General features: G+C 44.7%; 1 protein-coding gene across 4 annotated transcripts in view; it reads left to right on the top strand.

Moving 5' to 3' along the window:
- The first annotated feature begins 4,001 nt into the window (after positions 1–4,001).
- rbm33a (RNA binding motif protein 33a) overlaps positions 4,002–22,704 on the top strand; it is a 150,655-nt gene continuing 131,952 nt past the window's right edge. For all 4 annotated transcript variants that reach the window (XM_048556169.2, XM_048556160.2, XM_048556152.2 and 1 more), the window contains exons 1-2: positions 4,002–4,227; positions 9,955–10,033. In XM_048556169.2, the coding sequence (XP_048412126.1) occupies positions 4,209–4,227; positions 9,955–10,033 (98 nt within the window). In that variant the 5' untranslated portion in view covers positions 4,002–4,208. The remainder of the gene's footprint in view (positions 4,228–9,954; positions 10,034–22,704) is intronic.

The raw sequence follows: 22,704 nt of genomic DNA, 5'->3' as shown, positions 1-22,704 counted from the left end.
AAATGCATCATTTTTAATAGAAAAAAAATCTGTTCTCAGGTGTCATGTCATTAAACTACCCTAGAAATGTACCAATTTTGCTTCCTCTTTCAGTTTTTCATATAGTTGTGCTTTTCCCCCTCAGAATGAAGTAATAATTCTTATACAGACAGTCTGTTGCAAGCTCATATAGCCTAGATTTGCCAACACAGCTCAGACATTTTCCTGAAGGTTTCATTCTTGTCTCTCGCATCTTAACCGGTCAACAATTTGTTACCTCCCCTACCTCCAATATTTTTATAACTTGCAAACATTTACAAAGAAATGTAAAAGTTTAGGTTTTTAAGTGTTTCCTTGATTTATCCCAAGAGAGGTTTGCACAGTAGTTTTAATTTCTGGAAATGCCAGTACAATCCTGGAGTGTCCAAGATAACAAAGTGTGGAGCCAGATGAACACAGCAGGCCAAGCAGCATCTCAGGAGCACAAGAGCTGATGTTTCGGGCCTAGACCCTTCATCAGAAACGTCAGCTTTTGTGCTCCTGAGATGCTGCTTGGCCTGCTGTGTTCATCCAGCTCTACACTTTGTTATCATGGATTCTCCAGCATCTGCAGTTCCCATTATCACCAATCCTGGAGTGTATTTGGCTGAGATTTTGCTGTAATTCCATGGTGGAATTAAGCAGCCCCTTGCCTCTGTTCCAGTTTGACAGTATCTGGTGAAGGCTGATAAAGTCCAATGTGCAATCTAACAGTGGAGTGAAATAAGACACATTGTACAATATTTCTACCAATTATAAATGCATAGCTTCAGCATCTGTTGCCGACCTCTATGGAGCCTGGTCTTAGGAGGTACTAAGTGCCAAATATATTCTCAAAATCAGATTTCTAACAGAAGGGAAGACGGCTATGCTTCAAACCTCTGAAAAGTGTTGAAAAATCTGTGCAGACAAACTCCAGGGTGAGTGGGCACAGTGGTTAGCACTGCTCCCTCACAAAGCTAGGGTCCTGGATTTGCTTTCTGCTTGAGTGACTGTGTGAAGTTTGTAAATTCTCCCCTTCTCTGCATAGATTTCTGCCAGATACTCCAGTTTCCACCCAAAGTCCAAAGATGTATTGGTAGTCCAATGCAAATTCCCTTTTAGTGTATAGGGGTGTGAACTAATTAGCAATTGAAAATATGGGGATAGTGTGGGAGGCTAGGTTTGGATGAGATGCTCTTCGGAAGGTTGATGTTAAGTAGATGGGCTGAATGACTTCTTCCTGCACTGTAGAGATTCTATGATGAAGAGTACATGAAAGTTATCCTGTGAGTTTGTATACACACTTTTTAAATGTTGAAACCAAATACATTTATGCTATTTTTCAAACATTTATAAATATTCTAATGAAGGGTCCCAATCCAAAACATCAGCGTTCCGAGATAACAAGGTGTAAAGCTGGATGAACACAGCTGGCCACGCAGCATCAGAGGAGTAGGAAAGCTGACATTTCGGGTCTAGACCACGTCAACTTTCCTACTCGTCTGTTGCTGCCTAAAAAGACAGTGCATGCTGAAGGCCTGATATGATACAAGAGGGGAAAATAAAACAAACTGCTGCAAGAACCCGAGATAACAAAGTGTGAAGCTGGATGAACACAGCAGGCTAAGCAGCATCTCAGGAGCACAAAAGCTGACGTTTCGGGAAGGGTCTAGGCCCGAAACATCAGCTTTTATGCTCCTGAGAGGCTGCTTGGCCTGCTGTGTTCATCCAGCTTCAAACTTTGTTATCGTGGATTCTCCAGCATCTGCATCTCCCATTATCATTGATATCATTGGCTGCAGGGTTCCCAAGTGGAATGAGTTGCTGGTCCTGCAGCCTTCGCATGGCATTGTTGTGGCACTGCAGGAGGCCCAGGATGGGCATGTCGTCTAAGGAATGGGATGTGAAATGGTTCACGACTGGGAGATGCAGTTGTTTGTTGTGAACTGAGCGGAGGTGTTGTGCAAAGTGGTTCCCAAGCCTCTGCTTGGTTTCCCCAATGTAGAGGGAGCCACAACGGGTACAGTGGATGCAGTATACCACATTGGCAGACGTGCAGGTGAACATCTGCTTGATGTGGAAAGTCATTTTGGGGCCTGGGATGTGGGTGAGGGAGGAGGCGTGGGGAAGTGTAGCACTTCCTGCGGTTGCAGGGAAAAGTGCTGGGTGTGGTGGGGTTGGAGGGGAGTGTAGAGTGGACAAGGGAGAGAGTGGTCTTTCCGGAAGGCAGGCAAGGGTGGGGATGGAAAAATGTCTTTGGTGGTGGGGTCGAATTGTAGATGGTGGAAGTGTCAGAGGATGATGCGTTGGATTCGGAGGTTGGTGGGGTGGTAGGTGAGGACGAGGGGGTTCTCTTTTGGTGGTTATTGTGGGGACGGGGTGTGAGGGATGAGGTGTGGGAAATGTGGGAGACACGGTCGAGGGCGTTCTTGACCACCGTGGGGTGGGATGTTGCTGTCTGTGAAAAACGAGGACATCTGGGATGTACGGGAGTGGAATGCCTCATCCTGGGAGCAGATGCGGTGGAGGTGAAGGAATTGGGAATAGGGGATGGAATGTTTGCAGGAAGGTGGGTGGGAGGAGGTGTATTCTAGGTAGCTGTGGGAGTCGGTGGGCTTGAAATGGATATCGGTTTCTAGGTGGCTGCCTGAGATGGAAACAGAGAGGTCCAGGAAGGGGAGGGATGTGTTGGAGATGGTCCAGGTGAACTTGAGGTTGGGGTGGAAGGTGTTGGTGAAGTGGATGAACTGTTAGAGTTCCTCTTGCGAGCATGAGGCTACAGTGTGCATGCGTGGCTGCGGCGGAGTCCTCCAGCAGACCGTGATGCTTCACGAGGACGGTGCCATTCCGCCATGTTGTGAGAAATCTACCTACTCTCTCGAGACCAAGGGAGTGACAGAAAATGGAGGAAGAGAATGGGGTTTAGGGCCAGTGTAGGTACGGAAGAGTGACTGTTCCATGTAACCTACAAAGAGGCAGGCATAGCTTGGGCCCATGCGGGTACCCAGGGCCACCCGCTTTGACTGTAGGAAATGGGAGGAATCGAAAGAGAAGTTGTTGAGGGTGAGGACGAGTTTGGCTAGGCGGATGAGGGTGTCGGTGGAGGGGGACTGGTCGGGCCTGCGGAACAGGAAGAAGCGAAGTGCCTTTCAGCCATCTGCATGGGGAATGCAGGTGTATAGGGACTGACGTCCATGGTGAAAATGAGGTGTTGGGGACCAGGGAATTGGATGTTCTGGAGGAGGTGGGTGTGGGTGGTGTTGTGGATGTAGTTAGGGAGTTCCTGGACCAAGGGGAAGAAAATGGAGATAGGTGGAGATGAGTTCGGTGGGGCAGGGGCAGCTGGAGACAATGGGTCGACCAGGGCAGGCAGGTTTGTGGATTTTGGGAAGGAGACAGAAGCGGGCTGTGCGGGGTTGGGGAACACTGAGATTGGAGGCTGTGGGTGGGAGGTCTCCTGAGGTGATAAGGTTGTGGATCATTTGGGAGATGATGGTTGGTGATCGGGGGTGGGGGTCATGATCCAGGTGGTGGTAGGAGGAGGTGTCGCACAGTTAACATCTGGCCTCAGCAATGTAAAGGTCAGTACAACTGCGCCTCCCTTGATGGTGAGGTTGGGATTAGAGCGGAGGGCTGCACGTTCAGCAAGGGAGAGGTTGGAGTGGGTGAGGGGGTGGAGAGGTTGAAGTCGAAGGAGGATAGGAGGCCTTGAGGTGGTGTCCAAGAACTCTATGGCTCTCACTCTGTCAGCGGCTGCAGTGTCAACGTTTCGGACCGAGTACGACTTTTCCTGGGAACTCTTTACGAGGCAATATTGTTTAAGTGGACGAAACAACGGAGTCTTCAACGCAACCTCACCTAATCCCCTCATCTCCAGACACCACACAAACACGCCCATTCCGTTTCCCCGACTGTCCGGGAATTTACTTCAACTCTCCGTTCCGCTTTGGCGGGCTCTCTACAGTGCGCATGCGCTGCTGCGGCTGAGTCCTCCAGCAAACCGTGATGCTTCACGAGGACGGTGCCATTCCGCCATGTTGTGAGAAATCTACCTACTCTCTCGAGACCAAGGAAGAGACAGAAAAAAAACGGAATATTTCAGTGGGGTTTCAATGTTTTTGTTGTCCCTCTTTCATCTCGTTTCCCGGACAAGTGAAGCGAAGTGAATCCAGGTTCATGCAACCCTGAGTTAATACAACCGCTGCACGATGGCCTGCAACGCGCAAGGTAATTTCTCAATCGCGGGTTCACGCAGTGAAAACAAGGCACTGAATTATAAACAGTTGCGTTAGGCTCTCCGTGCTGCTGAGGCCCCAAGTTCAGTTTGGGAGAAAGGAGAAGGACCTGATTTGGGCTCGTCTCTGACCCAAAACGGAGTAAACCCAGGATGGTTTGAGTGGTTCGGTGCAGGAGGCTGGCATGGGTTAGGCGTGAATATATCTACTCCCGCCGCTTATAGAAGGAGGGTGGCCTGCAGTTGGATCTCATCAGCCACAACCTCCATCTCTTTCCCAGTTTACAGCCATGACCAAAAATTTGTTTTGTGGTGGGGATGGGGACGTTGGCGTGTTTGGAGAGGACAGACCCAATGATTATAAAAATGTTAGGGCTTGTTGACTCATCACTTTTTTCTTGCATTTAGAGATAGGTAGACAAAAGAGTTGACCAATATACGTATTTGAAAACCATTGTATTAACCGTTTTGTATCAAAAGCATGAACATTTTGCTTTGGTATTCTATTTATCATTGCTATTTGATTAACCTGATTTTTTTCTAGTTTTCCAGTCATGATATTGGCTGGCACACTTTGTTTTTAAGTATTAAATGTTTATAAAATACAGCAGATCTTTTATTTCCACCATTTTCTGTCTTCATTTCAAATTTTCTTCTATGTTGCTGCTATGTCATCTGGAGCACAACTTGGATGTTTAGGCCCAAAATTGATCTGTGTCTATGGCCACAACTTGACACAAACAAATCTAGATAGTCATAGAATGATTTAGTCTTGGCAGATATCAGTAGTACTTGTGTTTAACATCAGTGCTGCGGATAGTCTTTACATTTTTAACAAGTTCTGATTATTGGACCCAAGGACTTACATAATGATCTTTTTTGTTAATTTTAGTCTGTATGAAGCATTGAGCCATGGCACAAAATTTATACTTAATGGCTGGAAAAATGTTCTGTGGAATGCAGGAGTTGGATGCCTTAACAAGTGGCAGTAGTCCAATATTCCTTGACTTAGATTGTCAATAAATACCAACAGCTCTACATGTATACATTTTCAGGGACATATTATGTACTTTTGGTGGTAAATCGTAAAACATTTCAATGAAGTAATTAGTTGTTGAGTGAAGAATTTTGGTTTTATCTGTTGCAAAGCATTTCTCCAAGCGATCCCAATGAGTTATTGGTGGAGGAAAATTTATGAATAAAAGTAAATGTCTACCTACACATTTCCATGTAGATATGCAAAACGAACAGAAATCATGTAAAAGCACTGCTCTTCGGCTTTAGTTGAAGGCGATGGAATTTTTTTTGTTAATGTCTAAGATGTTCTCCAACTCTAACTGAGGGGGGGAGAAAAGAGAACCACTGACCTCGCACAACAGAATAGAATTCACAGAGCTTGTAGTCGTCTGGCATATCACACCCCGCCCACGGCCGACGGAACCCCGCCCACGGCCGACGGAACCCCGCCCACGGCCGACGGAACCCCGCCCACGGCCGACGGCCTCATCGCTCCGCCCACAACCTCCACAGCAAGCAACCCCAGAGAAGACAGCCACACTGAGCCCTGCCGCATCTTCACCATCCCCCCAGACCTCCCACTGACTGAGGACGAACGGTCAGTCCTTAGCAAGGGGCTCACCTTTGTCCCCCTACAACCACACATCAACGAATACCAGTCACGGTTGGACATAGAGCACTTTTTCCGCCGTCTTCGCCTCCATGCCTACTTCTTCAACCGGGAACCCAACCCTCCTTCCACTGACCCCTTCACCCGCTTCCAACACAAGTCCTCCTCCTGGACACCACCCCCAGGCCTCCTACCCTACCTCGACCTCTTCATCTCCAACTGCCGTCGAGACATTAACCGCCTCAACCTCTCCACCCTTCTCACCCACTCCAACCTCTCCCCCGCAGAACGGGCAGCCCTCCGCTCCAACCCCAACCTCACCATCAAACCCGCAGACAAGGGTGGTGCAGTGGTAGCATGGCGCACTGACCTCTACATCGCCGAGGCCAGACGCCAACTCTCCGACACCACCTCCTACCGCCTCCTTGATCATGACCCCACACCCGAGCACCAAACCATCATCTCCAACACCATTCACGACCTCATCACCTCAGGGGACCTCCCACCCACAGCCTCCAACCTCATTGTTCCCCAACCCCGCACGGCCCGTTTATATCTCCTTCCCAAAATCCACAAACCTGCCTGCCCTGGTCGACCCACCCATCGTCTCAGCCTGCTCCTGACCCACCGAACTCATCTCCACCTATCTGGACTCCATTTTCTCCCCTTTGGTCCAGGAACTCTGCACCTACGTCCGTGACACCACCAATGCCCTCCACCTCCTCCAGGACTTCCAATTCCCTGGCCCCCAACACCTCATATTCACCATGGACGTCCAGTCCCTGTACACCTGCATTCCGCATGGAGATGGCCTCAAGGCCCTCCGCTTCTTCCTGTCCCGCAGGCCCGACCAGTCCCCCTCCACCGACACTCTCATCCGCCGAGCTGAACTCGTCCTCACACTCAACAACTTCTCTTTCGACTCCTCCCACTTCCTACAGACTAAGGGGGTGGCCATGGGCACCCGCATGGGCCCCAGCTATGCCTGCCTCTTTGTAGGTTACGTGGAACAGTCCCTCTTCCGCACGTACACAGGCCCCAAACCCCAACTCTTCCTCCGGTACATTGATGACTGTATCGGCGCCGCCTCTTGCTCCCCAGAGGAGCTCGAACAGTTCATCCACTTCACCAACACCTTCCACCCCAACCTTCAGTTCACCTGGGCCATCTCCAGCACATCGCTCACCTTCCTGGACCTCTCAGTCTCCATCTCAGGCAACCAGCTTGTAACTGATGTCCATTTCAAGCCCACCGACTCCCACAGCTACCTAGAATACACCTCCTCCCACCCACCCTCCTGCAAAAATTCCATCCCCTATTCCCAATTCCTCCGCCTCCGCCGCATCTGCTCCCACAATAAGACATTCCACTCCCGCACATCCCAGATGTCCAAGTTCTTTAAGGACCGCAACTTTCCCCCCACAGTGATCGAGAACGCCCTTGACCGCGTCTCCCGCATTTCCCGCAACACATCCCTCACACCTCGCCCCCGCCACAACCGCCCTAAGAGGATCCCCCTCGTTCTCACACACCACCCCACCAACCTCCGGATACAACGCATCATCCTCCGACACTTCCGCCATTTACAATCCGACCCCACCACCCAAGACATTTTTCCATCCCCTCCCCTGTCTGCTTTCCGGAGAGACCACTCTCTCCGTGACTCCCTTGTTCGCTCCACACTGCCCTCCAACCCCACCACACCCGGCACCTTCCCCTGCAACCGCAGGAAATGCTACACTTGTCCCCACACCTCCTCCCTCACCCCTATCCCAGGCCCCAAGATGACATTCCACATTAAGCAGAGGTTCACCTGCACATCTGCCAATGTGGTATACTGCATCCACTGCACCCGGTGCGGCATCCTCTACATTGGGGAAACCAAGCGGAGGCTTGGGGACCGCTTTGCAGAACACCTCCGCTCAGTTCGCAACAAACAACTGCACTTCCCAGTCGCAAACCATTTCCACTCCCCCTCCCATTCTCTAGATGACATGTCCATCATGGGCCTCCTGCACTGCCACAATGATGCCACCCGAAGGTTGCAGGAACAGCAACTCATATTCCGCCTGGGAACCCTGCAGCCTAATGGTATCAATGTGGACTTCACCAGTTTCAAAATCTCCCCTTCCCCTACTGCATCCCTAAACCAGCCCAGTTCGTCTCCTCCCCCCACTGCACCACACAACCAGCCCAGCTCTTCCCCCCCCAGCCACTGCATCCCAAAACCAGTCCAACCTGTCTCTGCCTCCCTAACCGGTTCTTCCTCTCACCCATCCCTTCCTCCCACCCCAAGCCGCACCCCCAGCTACCTACTAACCTCATCCCACCTCCTTGACCTGTCCGTCTTCCCTGGACTGACCTATCCCCTCCCTACCTCCCCACCTACACTCTCTCCACCTATCTTCTTTACTTTCCATCTTCGGTCCGCCTCCCCCTCTCTCCCTATTTATTCCAGTTCCCTCACCCCATCCCCCTCTCTGATGAAGGGTCTAGGCCCGAAACGTCAGCTTTTGTGCTCCTGAGATGCTGCTTGGCCTGCTGTGTTCATCCAGCCTCACATTTTATTATCTCATATCCATAGTTTTCTGGTTTTGAAATAATGCTACGTTTTAAAAGTTCAATATTAATGGTGATCTGTTTGAGTGTTGACTGTAGGTCAACTGAATATTTTGCTTTTTAACTTTAATTTCCCTAATTTTTCTCAACCTCCTATTCAAATTCATTGCATTACGCGAAACATAGAAATTTGAACATTAAAAGTAATTATCCAGTATTATCTGTAGGATGTACTGGGTCATATGTTGTCCAGTGAAGACAGGCTGTAAAATGTAAAAATGGATACGTTGGATGCAAAATAAAGAAATAATAAACATCAAGTCAAGCATGATTGATTTATTTATGACAGTTAGTCATTATGGACTGATGTTCACAGGAAGACTATACTTGGTACATTTGCCTGACTTTAACTGCTATTTCACTTATGAGGAAAGTGTATTCTGAACTTCTGACTCCATGGAGTTTAGAATTAGTGCCCTCAAGTCAGGTTGATATTAGATTTTGAATTTCAATTGCAACTCGGAATATTGTTGATATTTTAAAATAGTTGGTCTCTATTTTTATGCAGCTATGTTTATTGGGCACGCAGGAAGTGCATCAGAGTTGGTGATAAGGTTTTATTAATCTAGTTGCATTTCTTAAAATGCATGGTTTTGTGCCTCACACCCATTTTGTACTGCTTTCATTTACGGTAGAATATGTCATGGAATGGTCACAGCACGAAAGAAAGTTGTTTGGCCTGTTGCTTTTGTGCTAGTTCTCTGCAAAAAGATCTCACCTTGTCTCTTCCACTCCCTTCCTCCCATAGCCATGTACACCTTTCAGTTCAAATAATAATCAAATTCTTCCTTGAAAGCCGCAGCCCAGTTGCAATGCTAAAGTTTTTCAACTTGGGTTGCTGTTTAATGCTTCTTGATTGCAAGGTACTCGAGCATGATTTGTCCTGAACAGATCAATTCTGTCTTTTCTTAATGATCTCACTTATCATACAATTCTTCTAACTTTTGGTATCAGTAACACATGATGTCTGGATTTGCCCACTGTCTGACAAGTTATTACAGTGATAGTGTCACACTACATGATATCACTCTTCATTGCAGAAATGAGAGTGTTTCTCACAGGCTTACTTGAGGTTGGTAAAATCTACACTTGTAAATCAATACAGATGCATACACGTTAATTATGAATTGGTTTGACTTGCTATCACGTTTCATTTCACTTTGAATTTTAGATATTACGTTAAGTGGACATAAGTCAGATTAATTGCTAGTGTAAACAGCAAAAATGAGGCCTTCATTTCAGCTGATATTTGTACAGCATGTGCAAGCGTGATTTCTTTGCAAGTGATAGGTGTTATTTTCAATGATTACGCTTGCAAGTACTATGCTAATGCTAGTAATTTCCCATCTTGACTGCAGAAAGTAACCTAAAGTTAATACAATTAAGTTGAAAACTTTGCAATCATGTGTTGGTTAAGCTGGTATTTCTGGAGAATGGCTTTTGTTGGTAAACTAAATCTTTCTTGCTTTTGTAGAAGATGAATTTGACCAGCTTGATAAACCTGGTGCTGAGAGATCTCGGAGAAGACGAGCAACCAACGAAGAGTGGGACAGGTAGCTCTGAAATTTCACTATTACATGTCATTTTCAAAGTTCTTAATTCGGCTTTCCTTTTAAGCAGTTGGTTATCAGAGGATCAACTTGTTGAAACAAAAAGACCATGAAGAACATTCCTTTTAATTGAATGCTAAGATGTATTTTCAAACAAAATGCCCAAGTCGATTGCTTTGCATTATACTCATTCAGTAAGGCTGTCAACGTGTGGGGAATTCCACTTGCTTTTCCAGTTACCAAGCATTTGATTTTTAGTCTGTTGGGACTGACCTGCAACATAAAATAGTATTTTCTCCAGAACCCTGGGATCATCCTCAAGGATCAATGACTGCAGTTAGAGCACAGTTCTTTGCAGTAATTGATATGAGTACAGAGAAATATTTAGGCATTACTTGCTTTAGTTGGCAGAAGCTGCTTAAGTGTGATTATTTATTTGCAAGCCCTTGTGAATCAACTCTCAAGGCCTTGTAAAGATCTTTTTGGACTAATGGCATGCTGAACATAGATTTATCATTGCATCAATTTGACGTTGTTATGAGTAGATTTCAATTAAAATTTTCAAGACATTTAGTTTGGTTCTAACAATTCTTGTCTGTTGCTTTGAATGAACGTGTTGCTGTTTCATGCATAAGCATCCATCTTCAGCTATTTTGATGTCTGCTGCGCATCTTTGGAAGCCATTGATCTTGTCCACTGCTGTAGAGTATATCATGTCGGGAATTTTACGCAGACTCCTTTCCAGATTCTTGATAAATAGTAGCTTCTGTGAGGCAGATTGCCCCAATCTGTTGGCGAACAACACAGGGCTGTTAGTGTAGGCACGCCAGTAACTGTTGTCTTCATAGAATGCCTACAGTGCAAAAAGAGGCCAAGTTTGCACTTCAAAGAGCATCCCACTCAGTCCAAGCTCCGCATCTTATCCCAAAGCCCTGCGTTTACCGCGGTTAACGCGTTTAGTGTACCCGGACGCCGTGAGGCAACTTAACATGACCATTCTAACCTGTACAGTTTGTGGAAGGAAACTGGAGCACCTATCTTAAACCCATGCAGACACTGGGAGAATGTGTAGGCTGCAGACGGGAAGTCACCCATGGCTGGAATTGGAAGTCAAGTTTTTGATGCTGTGAGGCAGCAGTCCTAACTGCTTAGCCACCATGCCACCTGTTCATGAAACAGATTTCCCTCATGACATTCTTGGTAGGGGGAGGTATTCTCAGAGTCCGAATCAACCAGTCCTGTTGTAAATCATGTGATATTTTCGAATATTTGCAGAGGCAGTCTATTTCAGCTTATTCCCCTTTCTGTTATTGGTAGTAATACTTCAGTTCTGATAGTGTGTCACCGGACTCAAAATGTTAACTCTGCTTCCTCCCCACAGATGCTGCCAGCAATTTGTTTTCGTTGGGAGTTTTGTAGCCCCTCTTTAATCAGTTTTAAATAAAATCAACTAAAACAACAAAGTTGCCAAAACTATTTAAAAGAGTTAGTGATAGTGACGATTACTCCTTCAACTCATATTGATGTTAAATGAATTGTTATTGAATGCAAATTTAGTCTCATGTTTCATCAGCTGTATTAATTTGTTATTAATGCTATGGTTTCTCACTGCAGTGTGACACTGCCGTTTTTAATAAACTCTTGTTAATGAAAACTCTTCATCAGTGAATGATCTGCTTTTATGTCGAAGACTAAAATCTGAGTATATGAAGGTGGATAATTCATAAATGATGGTACACTTTGTTAATTAGGCTGTTTTGGAAAAACTGGATGAAGCACCACCTTATGTAGGTTCATTATTTCATTTACACTATGGCAGGAGATACGGATGGATGCTAAATGAACCTCTATACTTATAAGTGATTTGAGATTGGACCTTTAATATATTCTAATTTTCTGTAACCATTAAATTACCAGTTTTATATCTTTCATGTACAGATTTTCGGTCAAAGTAAACTTAAATATATATTCCCTGACAGCAGGCATAGAAGTCAGAGCTCTGCAAACTCTAAAAGAGAGCTCCTATACATAAACAACAAATAATCTTAGTTATACTTGGGTGTAATATGACTTGGTTGTAAAGTTCTTCTATGTGAAATGACTTAAAGATTTATGATCATTTGTTTGTGTGGTCAAGAGAAAAGTGAAATGTAAAAACAACTTAAAGGTTATTATTTACTGCTAATAAATTGAAGTTTACACTAAAAGCGAAAGGCTTCTTATGTAACTTTTGAATGAGGCAAAGGGAAAGTATTTACAAAACAAATGTGAAAGTTGTCCATGGACTATTCCCATGCTTTAGGAATAATTACGAAGTGTTTATGAGAAGAATGCACAACAGGATCCTTATCTCTCAAATTGAGCTTTGAGAAGCAAGTGATGATGGAGTAAAGTAGTAATTATATAATCCTGTGATAATGGGAACTGCAGATGCTGGAGAATCCAAGATAACAAAGTGTGGAGCTGGATGAACACAGCAGGCCAAGCAGCATCTCAGGAGCACAAAAGCTGATGTTTCAGGCCTAGACCCTTCACCAGCGACCGGGATGGGGAGAGGGAACTGGAATAAATAGGGAGAGAGGGGGAGGCGGACCGAAGATGGAGAGAAAACAAGATAGGTAGAGAGGAGAGTATAGGTAGGGAGGGGATAGGTCAGTCCAGGGAAGATGGGCAGGTCAAGGAGGTGGGATGAGGTGGTAGGTAGGAAATGGAGGTGGGAGGAAGTGATGGGTGAGAGAAAGAACAGGTTAGGGAAGCAGAGACAGGCTGGGCTGGTTTTGGGATGTAGTGGGGGGAGGGGACGAGCTGGGCTGGTTTTGTGATGCCGTGGGGGGAGGGGAAGAACTGGGCTGGTTTTGGGATGCAGTAGGGGAAGGGGAGATTTTGAAGCTTGTGAGGCCCACATTGATACCATTGGGCTGCAGGGGTCCCAAGTGGAATATGAGTTGCTGTTCCTGCAACCTTCGGGTGGCATCATTGTGGCACTGCAGGAGGCCCATGATGGACATGTCTGAGGAATGGGAGGGGGAGTTGAAATGGTCAAAACCAGCCCAGTTCTTCCTTTGGACCGAAGGTTTACCACATTGATTCCTGGACTGGCAGGACTGCTAACAGAGGAGAGATCGAGTTGGTTAGGATTAATTCACCAGAGTTTAGAAGAATGAGTCGGGTTCTCATAGAAATGTGTAAAACTCTAACAAGACTAGACCAATTAGATGCAGGAAGGATGTTCCCAAAGTTGGGGTGTTCAGAACCAGGAGTCATAGTCTAATGATAAGGGAAAATCGTATTAGAATACAGATGAAGAGAAATTTCTTCATCCAGAGAGTGGTGAGCCTTTGGAATTCACTACTCCAGAAAGTAATTCAGGCCAAAACATTGTGATTTCAGGGAGGAGGTAGATTTAGTCTTTGTGGCTCAAGGGATCAAGAATCCTGAGAGGAGAGTGGGATTAGGGTTTTGATTTCAATCAATCATGATCATAATGTTTGGCAATGGGTTTGAATTGCTGACTCCTGCTTCTGTTTTTCTGTTACTTTGCACTGGCTAAGAATCCTTGGTGTATTTCTGTAGTGCACCTTTCAGGTAGTGCACACTGCTGCTAAATGTCAATAATGGAGAGAGAGTGTATGTTTGTGGATGTGGTGCTATACAAATGGGTGGATTTGTCCTGGATTTTGCCACACTTGAGTGTTGTTGAAACTGCGCTCATCCAGACAAGTGGATGATCCCGTTCCATTAAACCCATGATCTCTGCCTTATAAATGGTAGAAAGGTTTTGGGGAGTGAAGATATAATTTACTCGCTGCAAGACTCCTTGCCTCTGACGTGCTGTTGTAACTTCTGGTCAATTGTAGCCTCAGGATGATGGTGGCTATTCACTGCTGCTGATTAGCTTCTCCCTAATGGGAAGACTGCATGTTCTTAATTTCTGTGCCTTTTAAAACTGAAATAAAATTTCTGGTTGGGATTTACAGAGATGGCTGCATGTTTAGAAAATGAGGACTTTGATACATATTGCGAACTCTAGCTGTGGGCTCCAGCAGTGTGCAAATGAGCTGGAGCCTCAAAGTCATTTACAAATGAAGCTGGTTGGTTCTCTCCTGCCTGCCAACAGCAAGGTGATTAGTTGTTAGGTGGATGAACAGCTTGTGGAAACCAGTGGGTATGCTTCAGCCAGAAACACATTCTGTTCTCTGCACTAAGACACTTTAAGTCAGTCAAAAACTAGCTTATCTTCCCTCGAGCAGAAGCTGCAAATTGTGACTTAGAATTTGACATGTCAGTGACTTTTCACAAAAACAGCCCCCCTGTGTCCCGTATAAACAAAGTAAAAGCATTTGGGAAAAGGGTGATTAAGGAGAGAAACATTTGGATCAGTAAGAACCAACCCACGAGATCTTGAGAACAAAGACTACGGAACTGTCTTCCCAGCTTTCCTTCCATTCACGTGTTTTTTCTCTATTTGTTTGCATCTGTGTGTTTGATTTGATTTATTACTGTAACTTACTGGGGTCCAGTAAAAAGTGGCCTTTTTGCTTTACAGGTAGTGTGAGAAATTATGAAGGATTTAGAGTTTTAATTTGGAGAGATTATTTTGGTTTGTCTAATTTTCTGTAAAAAATAATGATTAAGTGCAGGAACCTAGTCCATGCTTTCTAGCAAACTAGATCTCAATTAGATTGGGGATTTTGCATGTTGCTCATAAAAGCTTTAACTTGCTGTTCCAGGATTAACATGTGGTTTGATTTCCAGTGTGTTACTCCATTGCTACTTGTTAGAGATGGTCATTGCTGGATACTTGGGTGCCGCGAACGATATTTTCCATTTGTTAGGTCAGTCCGGGATATTGTCCAGGTCTTGCGGCATTTAGGTGTAGACTTTTTTATATACGTATACTTTAATGGGACTGGCTAGGTCAGTACTTATTGTCCATCCCTAATTGCCCAGAAGGCAACTGAGAGTTAGCTGCATTACTGTGGGTCTGGAGTCACATGTAGACCAGACAAGGTAAGGATGGCAGATTTCCTTCCCTAAAGGTGGGCTTTTCCGACCATTGGCAATTGTTCGGTCATCATTCAACCATTTAACCCCGATTCACTCTTGAATTGAAATAGTCTGTTCATTGAGGAGTTGTAGATTGTGCTGAAAATTGTGTAGTTATTGGAAAATGTTCCCACTTTGACCTTTATTATGGAAAGAAGGTGGTTGATGAAGCAACTAAAAATGGTTGGGCCAAGTGCACTGCCCTGCGGAACTCCTGTAGAGATATCCTGGAACTGAAATGACTTAACTCCAGCAACCATAAACCATGCTTCTGTGTGCCAGGTATGACTCATCAATGGAGAATTTTCCCCCATTCCCATTGACTACATTTTTGATCCTAGAGTTGGTCAAATGATATAGAATCTCCTCCGACACTTCCGCCATTTACAATCCGACCCCACCACCCAAGACATTTTTCCATCCCCTCCCCTGTCTGCTTTCCGGAGAGACCACTCTCTCCGTGACTCCCTTGTTCGCTCCACACTGCCCTCCAACCCCACCACACCCGGCACCTTCCCCTGCAACCGCAGGAAATGCTACACTTGTCTCCACACCTCCTCCCTCACCCCCATCCCAGGCCCCAAGATGACATTCCACATTAAGCAGAGGTTCACCTGCACATCTGCCAATGTGGTATACTGCATCCACTGTACCCGGTGCGGCTTCCTCTACATTGGGGAAACCAAGCGGAGGCTTGGGGACCGCTTTGCAGAACACCTCCGCTCAGTTCGCAACAAACAACTGCACCTCCCAGTCACAAACCATTTCCACTCCCCCTCCCATTCTCTTGATGACATGTCCATCATGGGCCTCCTGCACTGCCACAATGATGCCACCCGAAGGTTGCAGGAACAGCAACTCATATTCCGCCTGGGAACCCTGCAGCCATATGGTATCAATGTGGACTTCACCAGTTTCAAAATCTCCCCTTCCCCTACTGCATCCCTAAACCAGCCCAGTGCATCCCCTCCCCCCACTGCACCACACAACCAGCCCAGCTCTTCCCCCCCACCCACTGCATCCCAAAACCAGTCCAACCTGTCTCTGCCTCCCTAACCGGTTCTTCCTCTCACCCATCCCTTCCTCCCACCCCAAGCCGCACCCCCATCTACCTACTAACCTCATCCCACCTCCTTGACCTGTCCGTCTTCCCTGGACTGACCTATCCCCTCCCTACCTCCCCACCTACACCCTCTCCACCTATCTTCTTTACTCTCCATCTTCGGTCCGCCTCCCGCTCTCTCCCTATTTATTCCAGTTCCCTCCCCACATCCCCCTCTCTGATGAAGGGTCTAGGCCCGAAACGTCAGCTTTTGTGCTCCTGAGATGCTGCTTGGCCTGCTGTGTTCATCCAGCCTCACATTTTATTATCTTGGAATCTCCAGCATCTGCAGTTCCCATTATCTCTGATATAGAATCTGTTGCTTTCACCCCACCTTTAGAATTTAGCTGTTTTGACTATCGTAGAATCCCTAACTAAAGCTGTGATGAGATCAGGAGCTGAGTGTTCCTGCTAAAATTCAAACTGAGTGCTAGTGAACAGGTTATTGCTGAGAAAGTGCAGTTTGATAGCACTGTTGATGACTTTACCGACTCCAGAGTGGAATGATTAGATGTCAATTGGCCATGCTGGATTTGTCGTGCCTGGGCAATTTTCTGTTTTATCAGGTAAATGTCGGTGTTCTAGCTGTTCTGGAACAACTTAGTTGGGTGCACAGCAACTTGTGGAACACAACTCTTCAGTACCACTGCAGGAATGCTTTTGGGATCCATAGCTTTTGCAGGGTTCACTGTTTCCAAATATATCGTGATATCAAGTGGATTGAACTAAATTGACTGAAGACTGGCAACTGTGATGCTAGAATTCTTTGGAGGATGCTGAGATGGATCATTTCCTTGACACTTATGGCTAAAACTTATTGCAAATGCTTTGGTCTTACCTTTTGCAGTGATGTGCTGGGCCACCCCATTACTGTGGATGGGGATGTTCATGGAGCACTTCCCTCCAGTGATTTATTGTCCACCGCCATTTCTGACAAAATGTGGCAGCCTTTGAATGCGGACCACTTTCTGTGGTAATGAATTCCTCAGGGTCACCACTCCGGGTCACGTAATTTCTTCTCATCTCAGTTCTAGACATAGCTTAAAATATCTGCCTGAAGCTACACAACAGGTCTACTTGTGCCCCAAATGGTGTGAGCAGGTGATAGAGCCCAGTTTTGCAGTTACGTGGAACTATTTGCAGCCATCAGCTATCACAGAACACTTTGGAGTCAATGAAGTATGTCTGAAACTCCATTGTAGATAATGCAGCCACTTTGCTTTCAGAAACTTAATCTAGTGATTATCGCATTGCTGTTTGATTATATTGATTTAGGGATAAATTCTCACCAGGAAACCAGAAATAACTCCCCTTCTGTTCTGATATTGTGCCAAATTTTGATGCCTAACCGAAAAGTCAAAGTGCAGCACTCTTTCGGTATTACGCTCGAGTGTCAAACTTGGTTTTGCTCTGAGCTTCTAGAGGGCTACATCATGCACCCATAATCATTTGACTCTGGGCAAGAGTGTTAAAATTGACATACAGCTAGCGTTCTATGAAAGATTTTTAAAATAGCAACACTACAACTCTGAAATTAAAAACAAAATACTAGAATTACAGGAAAATAAATCAGGATCTGTGAAGAGAAAATGTCGTAGATGCAGCTGAAAGGAGCACTTGAAGACAGTAAGTAGCATCTCAGAGTGAGTGAAAGGGGCAACCAGGGGCAGTTGTCATCATCTAGAAGAGCAAGTGCAAGGAGCACCTAGAGACACTTGGAATTATCTAGAACATAGCCAAAGCAAAAATAAATGTGTAATTGAATAAAATAATCAAATAGCTAATTAGTACACACTGAGGATGGCAGGAAAGGTGATGTGTCACAGCTGCAGTATGTGGAAGCTCCAACCAGTTCGATCCAGGGCAAACATATGTTTGAATTTGGCTCTGAGCTTAAGCTGTAAGCTGATCTGTGGATGATGTGATGCATCAATGAGTTGGAAAGTTGTGTGTATTATTTGTATCAGGAAGCAGCCACAACTCTTCAGGATATGCCCTTCAATTTTGTTCATTGTTCACGGATTGGAGAGTGTGAAGCAGGTAAGGTGATCCAGAGGACAGTAGTACAGGGGCTTCAGTCTTTGTGAAATTGTTCAACACGTTTGACGTCATTTCAGCTTGCTTGGATGGGAGCCAGGGCTACATCACGAATCACTGGTACAGGAAGATATTCAGGTGTGGGGAGAGTACAAAGGAATGCAGTGGTAGTAGAAGACGTAATCAACAGAAGTCTTGCTATCATTCTTTGCTGCAAACGGCACGAGACTGGAGGGCTGTCTTGCTTGCCTGGTGCTAGAGTGCTCAGTGTTGTAGAAGAACTTGCAGTGGGAGGGGGAGGATCCAGTCATCATGGTCCATGTAGATACTAGTGATATTAGAAGGATCTGCACAGACTGTATGCGAAGCCATGCACAAATTGAAGAATCAGACCCTCAGAGCTGATAATCTCTGTTATTACCTGAGCCATGTGCAATTTGGGATAAGGCATTTCAAGGAAGGGAGAAGATGAATGTGCCCCAAAGACTCGTATGGAGGAAATGGACTGTCGGGCACAAGACGGGGGAAGAATGGATTTGTACCAATGGGACTGCCCGAGTTTGAGCCATACTGTGACTGGTGTTTTTGCCAACCTCGTAACAAGGGAAATAATGACATTTCAAAGTAAGTAGGGAGAGCGCCAAAGGTTAAATTTGAAGAGACACGGCAATTCAGAGTCACGACAAGGCAGGGGAGAATGCCATTCATATGGGAAATTATAGGAAGTAACAGATATTACAGACTTTGGAGTAAACTAACATAAGGCTTGTGTTTGCTGAAAGAATAAAGAAAGTAAAGATTCCGAATGCACATGGCAATTGAAGCAACACATGAACTGAGTATGAAAATGGAAGTTTATAAATATGATCTAAAAGCCATTATAGGTGCATGGCTGCAGGTCACTGTGGACTTGTACCTAAAATGTGGAAGGTACAGAATGTGTAGGAATGATAGGAAGCTAGGATAAGGTAGACAGGTAGCTAGAGAGGCCAGGCTTAAGTTCAGGAAGCCCAGATGTGGGAATGGTTTGGTTAAAAAAATGAGAAATTATAATGGCAATGAATCAGTTGTGGAAGCGGTGTACAGGTCCCTTCATGTTTGGGTAGAACATAAAAGAAGAAATAGTGGGAGCCAGTCAGAAAGCTGTGGCAGTAATCGTAGCAGAAACTTGACATCATTCAGGGCAAAGCAGCCCGCTTGCTTGGCATCACATCTACACTCTGCACCACTGACACTCAGTAGCAGCAGCGTAGACTATATACAAGATACACTCCAGAGATTCACCAAAGACAGCACCTTTTCAAACCCTTGATCACTTGCATCTAGAAGGACAAGGACAGCTGACACATGGGATCATCACTACCCTCAAGCTCCCCTCCAAGCCTGTCACCATTCTGTTGAAATATATTGTTGCTCCTTCACTATTGCGAGGCCAAAATCCTAGAATTCCCTCTCTAATGGCAATATGAGTCAACCCACAGCAGGTGGACGAGCAGTTTCAGGAGGTAGCTCGCCATCACTCACTCGAGCAACTGTAGATGGGCAAGAAATGCTGGCCCAGCCAGCAGCACCTACACCCCACAAAATATTTGTTTAAAAATGATGGACAGCTCTGAGATGCAGAGGTATCTGGATGTTATACAAATTAGGAGCAGAAATAGGCCATTCAGTCTGCATTCAGTAAGATTATGGCTTATCTGTTTGTGTTTGGAATTGCATACCCCCACTATCCCCACTAACTTTCAATTCCCTTACTAAACCGAGTCTGTCTTCCTCAGCCTTAAAACATGCAGTGACCTCAGTGCAAACTTCTAAGAGAAAACATTTCCCCTCACTTCTATTTTAAAAGCTTGCTGTCTAAGTTTAAAACAGTGTTCCCTAGCTCTTGAGTCATCCACAAGAAGAATAATCTTTTTCATTTCTGCCTTGTTAAGATTATTCAGGATCTTATGAACTTCAATCACTACCCCGAAACATCTAACTCCAGTGCAAACAAGCCTAGCCTCTCCAATCTTTCTTCTTATGACAGTGTGCTGATTCCAACTATCAATCTGGTTAACCTCCTCTGAAATACTTCCAATGCTTTTATCTCTTGCCTGTATAAGGAGACAATACTGCATGCAGTATTCAAGATATGGTCTCATTAATGTCCTGATAACTGAACCACAAACCCTTGCTTTAATGATCAGCTTTTTTAAAAAAAAGATCGCATTCTATTTACCTCCTAAGTTATTTGCTGTATCTGCTTTCGTGTTACTCTTAGAACACACCTGAGTATGTATCTTTGTCAGTGTCAGATTTAGCCACAATATCTTTGTTCCCCTTATCAAAGTCATTGATAGAAGTAGTAATAAGTTGTGTCCCTGGCACTGAGACATGTGGAAGATGCTACTTGGCATGTTTATGCATTTTTTAAAAACCAACCTTCTATTCATACTATTATGTCACCTTCTACACCACGAGTCCCTACTTTATGCAATAATCTTTACTGTGGCACCTTAGCACATATCTTCTGGAAATCCAAGTCTTTTCAATTTATTAGAAACAAGTTGGAGAAACTCAGCAGGTCTGACAACATCTGTGAAAAGAAAGCAGAGTAAACATTTCAGGCCCAGTGACCCTTCTTCAGAACTTCACGTTAAATAATGGCAACTACATGGTGGGCATGAGCCTGCTGAAATGAATTGGGATATTATGCTGGCGAAAGATCAGGAGAGAAACAGTGGCAGACATTTCAAGGTATATTTTAGAACACTCAGAATATATATATTTCTACATTTCCTACGGTTTACATCAATGGACTTTCTCTTCTCCACAGTACAACTTTTCTCCTTCAAAGAACTCCAATAAATTAATTAAACAGTTTTTCCTTTCACAGAACCATACTCTTGACATTTTCTAAATGCCCAGCTATAAATCCTTCATGAATTTACCACCTTCTCCATGATAGATTCAAGCTAACTGGCCCATGGTTTCGTGTTTTCTGCCTTCCTCCTTTAATTTACTACTTTCCAGTCCGATGGAACCTTTCAGAATTTAATGAATTCTACAAAAAAACGCAGTGCATCTGCAATTTCTTAGCCACTTCTTTTAAAATTCTCAAATGGAGTCCATCAGCCAGGATCTGGAGACTTAACATACTGCAGCTCCATCAGTTTGTTCATAAAAGTACCTCAGTGGTTAGAATTTGACCAAATTCCCCTCTTCCTTCAACCTCGTGATTTACAGTATTACTGGGGTGATTTTGTATTCTTTTTAGTTAGCTATAGCAATTCTTTATTTCCCTGTTTATATATCTAGGTTCCTGTTGTGGCCTAATTTATTTGTTCTGATTAATCTGGTAACCATTTTCTGCCATTCTGAGTCATTTGTTCTAGCGATCATTCAGCAATTATATGCTTTTTCTTAACTACTTCAATGAACGATAAATTATGGAGCTGTCTTGAAAATTTTCTTTGTTATAGGAATGTACTTGGAGTATTGTGAAATAGCCCTTTAAATTTCTGCCACTGTTTCCTACTTGGCGATCATCTAGCCCAAGATCCCAGCTCACTTCAGCAAGTTCTGCTTTAATGCCCACCCATGACTTAAATACCAAAGGTTAGTCGTAGACCCAGTCTTCACCCTGTCAAACTGGATGTAAAATTCAGTCCATACCCTGATAACTGCAATTTATATTCTCTTCCTCTGAGAACATTAATCCTATCACACAATACCAAGTTGAGTGTAAGCTTGGTCTTGAGTCTGTCCCAGAAACTATTGCTGAAAGCATTCAGCCTGCTACTTCTGCATGAGATTAGTCCTGAAGAAGTGTATTTTTGTGGATGGTTTCATTTTTCTGATGATTCTTATTAATATCAGTAGCAGCCATCAGTGCTAGCAGTTGACCATTCGAATGCTGCCTTGATAAAAGATTAGTAAATGAATAATTACTTGTAGTTTTTTCATAAAATTTGTAATTACTTAACGTGAATAATGTGCAGATTTTTATGTCCTGTAATCATGGAGTTTATCATTTAGTTTCTCAATATGCCAGATTATATTTCCCCCAGTGTCATCTGTGAAATGTAATTAGTTTGGAGGGCATACAGCTACAGCCTGCTTAATCAACGTATGTTTAAAGCTGCAGAGGTGGAATGGACAGCAGGAGTATTAATCTTCAATTTTTTCTCAAGATACAAGTTGACCTCTAATGGTGACATATACATACAATCTCCCCAGTGTGCTGCTTTTTTGGGATTTGAGTGTTGTTGACAGGGCTAGCATTTATTATTCTCCATCCTTGACTTTTCTTTAAAAAATAGTGGTGAGCCACTTATTTGAACCTGTTGCCACAGTGTGGTTTGGGAAAATACTTCAGTTGTTTTGAACCAGATACAGTGAAGGGAATTGAAGAACCTGTGCAAACCAGAACGTATCCAGATAAAAGCAAAATACCTTGGATCCTGGAAATCTGAAAAACAAGTAGGAAGTACATCTGTAGAGTGAG

Source organism: Stegostoma tigrinum, chromosome 2 (assembly GCF_030684315.1).
Source record: "Stegostoma tigrinum isolate sSteTig4 chromosome 2, sSteTig4.hap1, whole genome shotgun sequence".
NCBI lineage: Eukaryota > Metazoa > Chordata > Chondrichthyes > Orectolobiformes > Stegostomatidae > Stegostoma > Stegostoma tigrinum.
The sequence above is the reverse complement of the archived record's forward strand: the minus strand, read 5'-3'. Positions and strand labels throughout refer to the sequence as shown.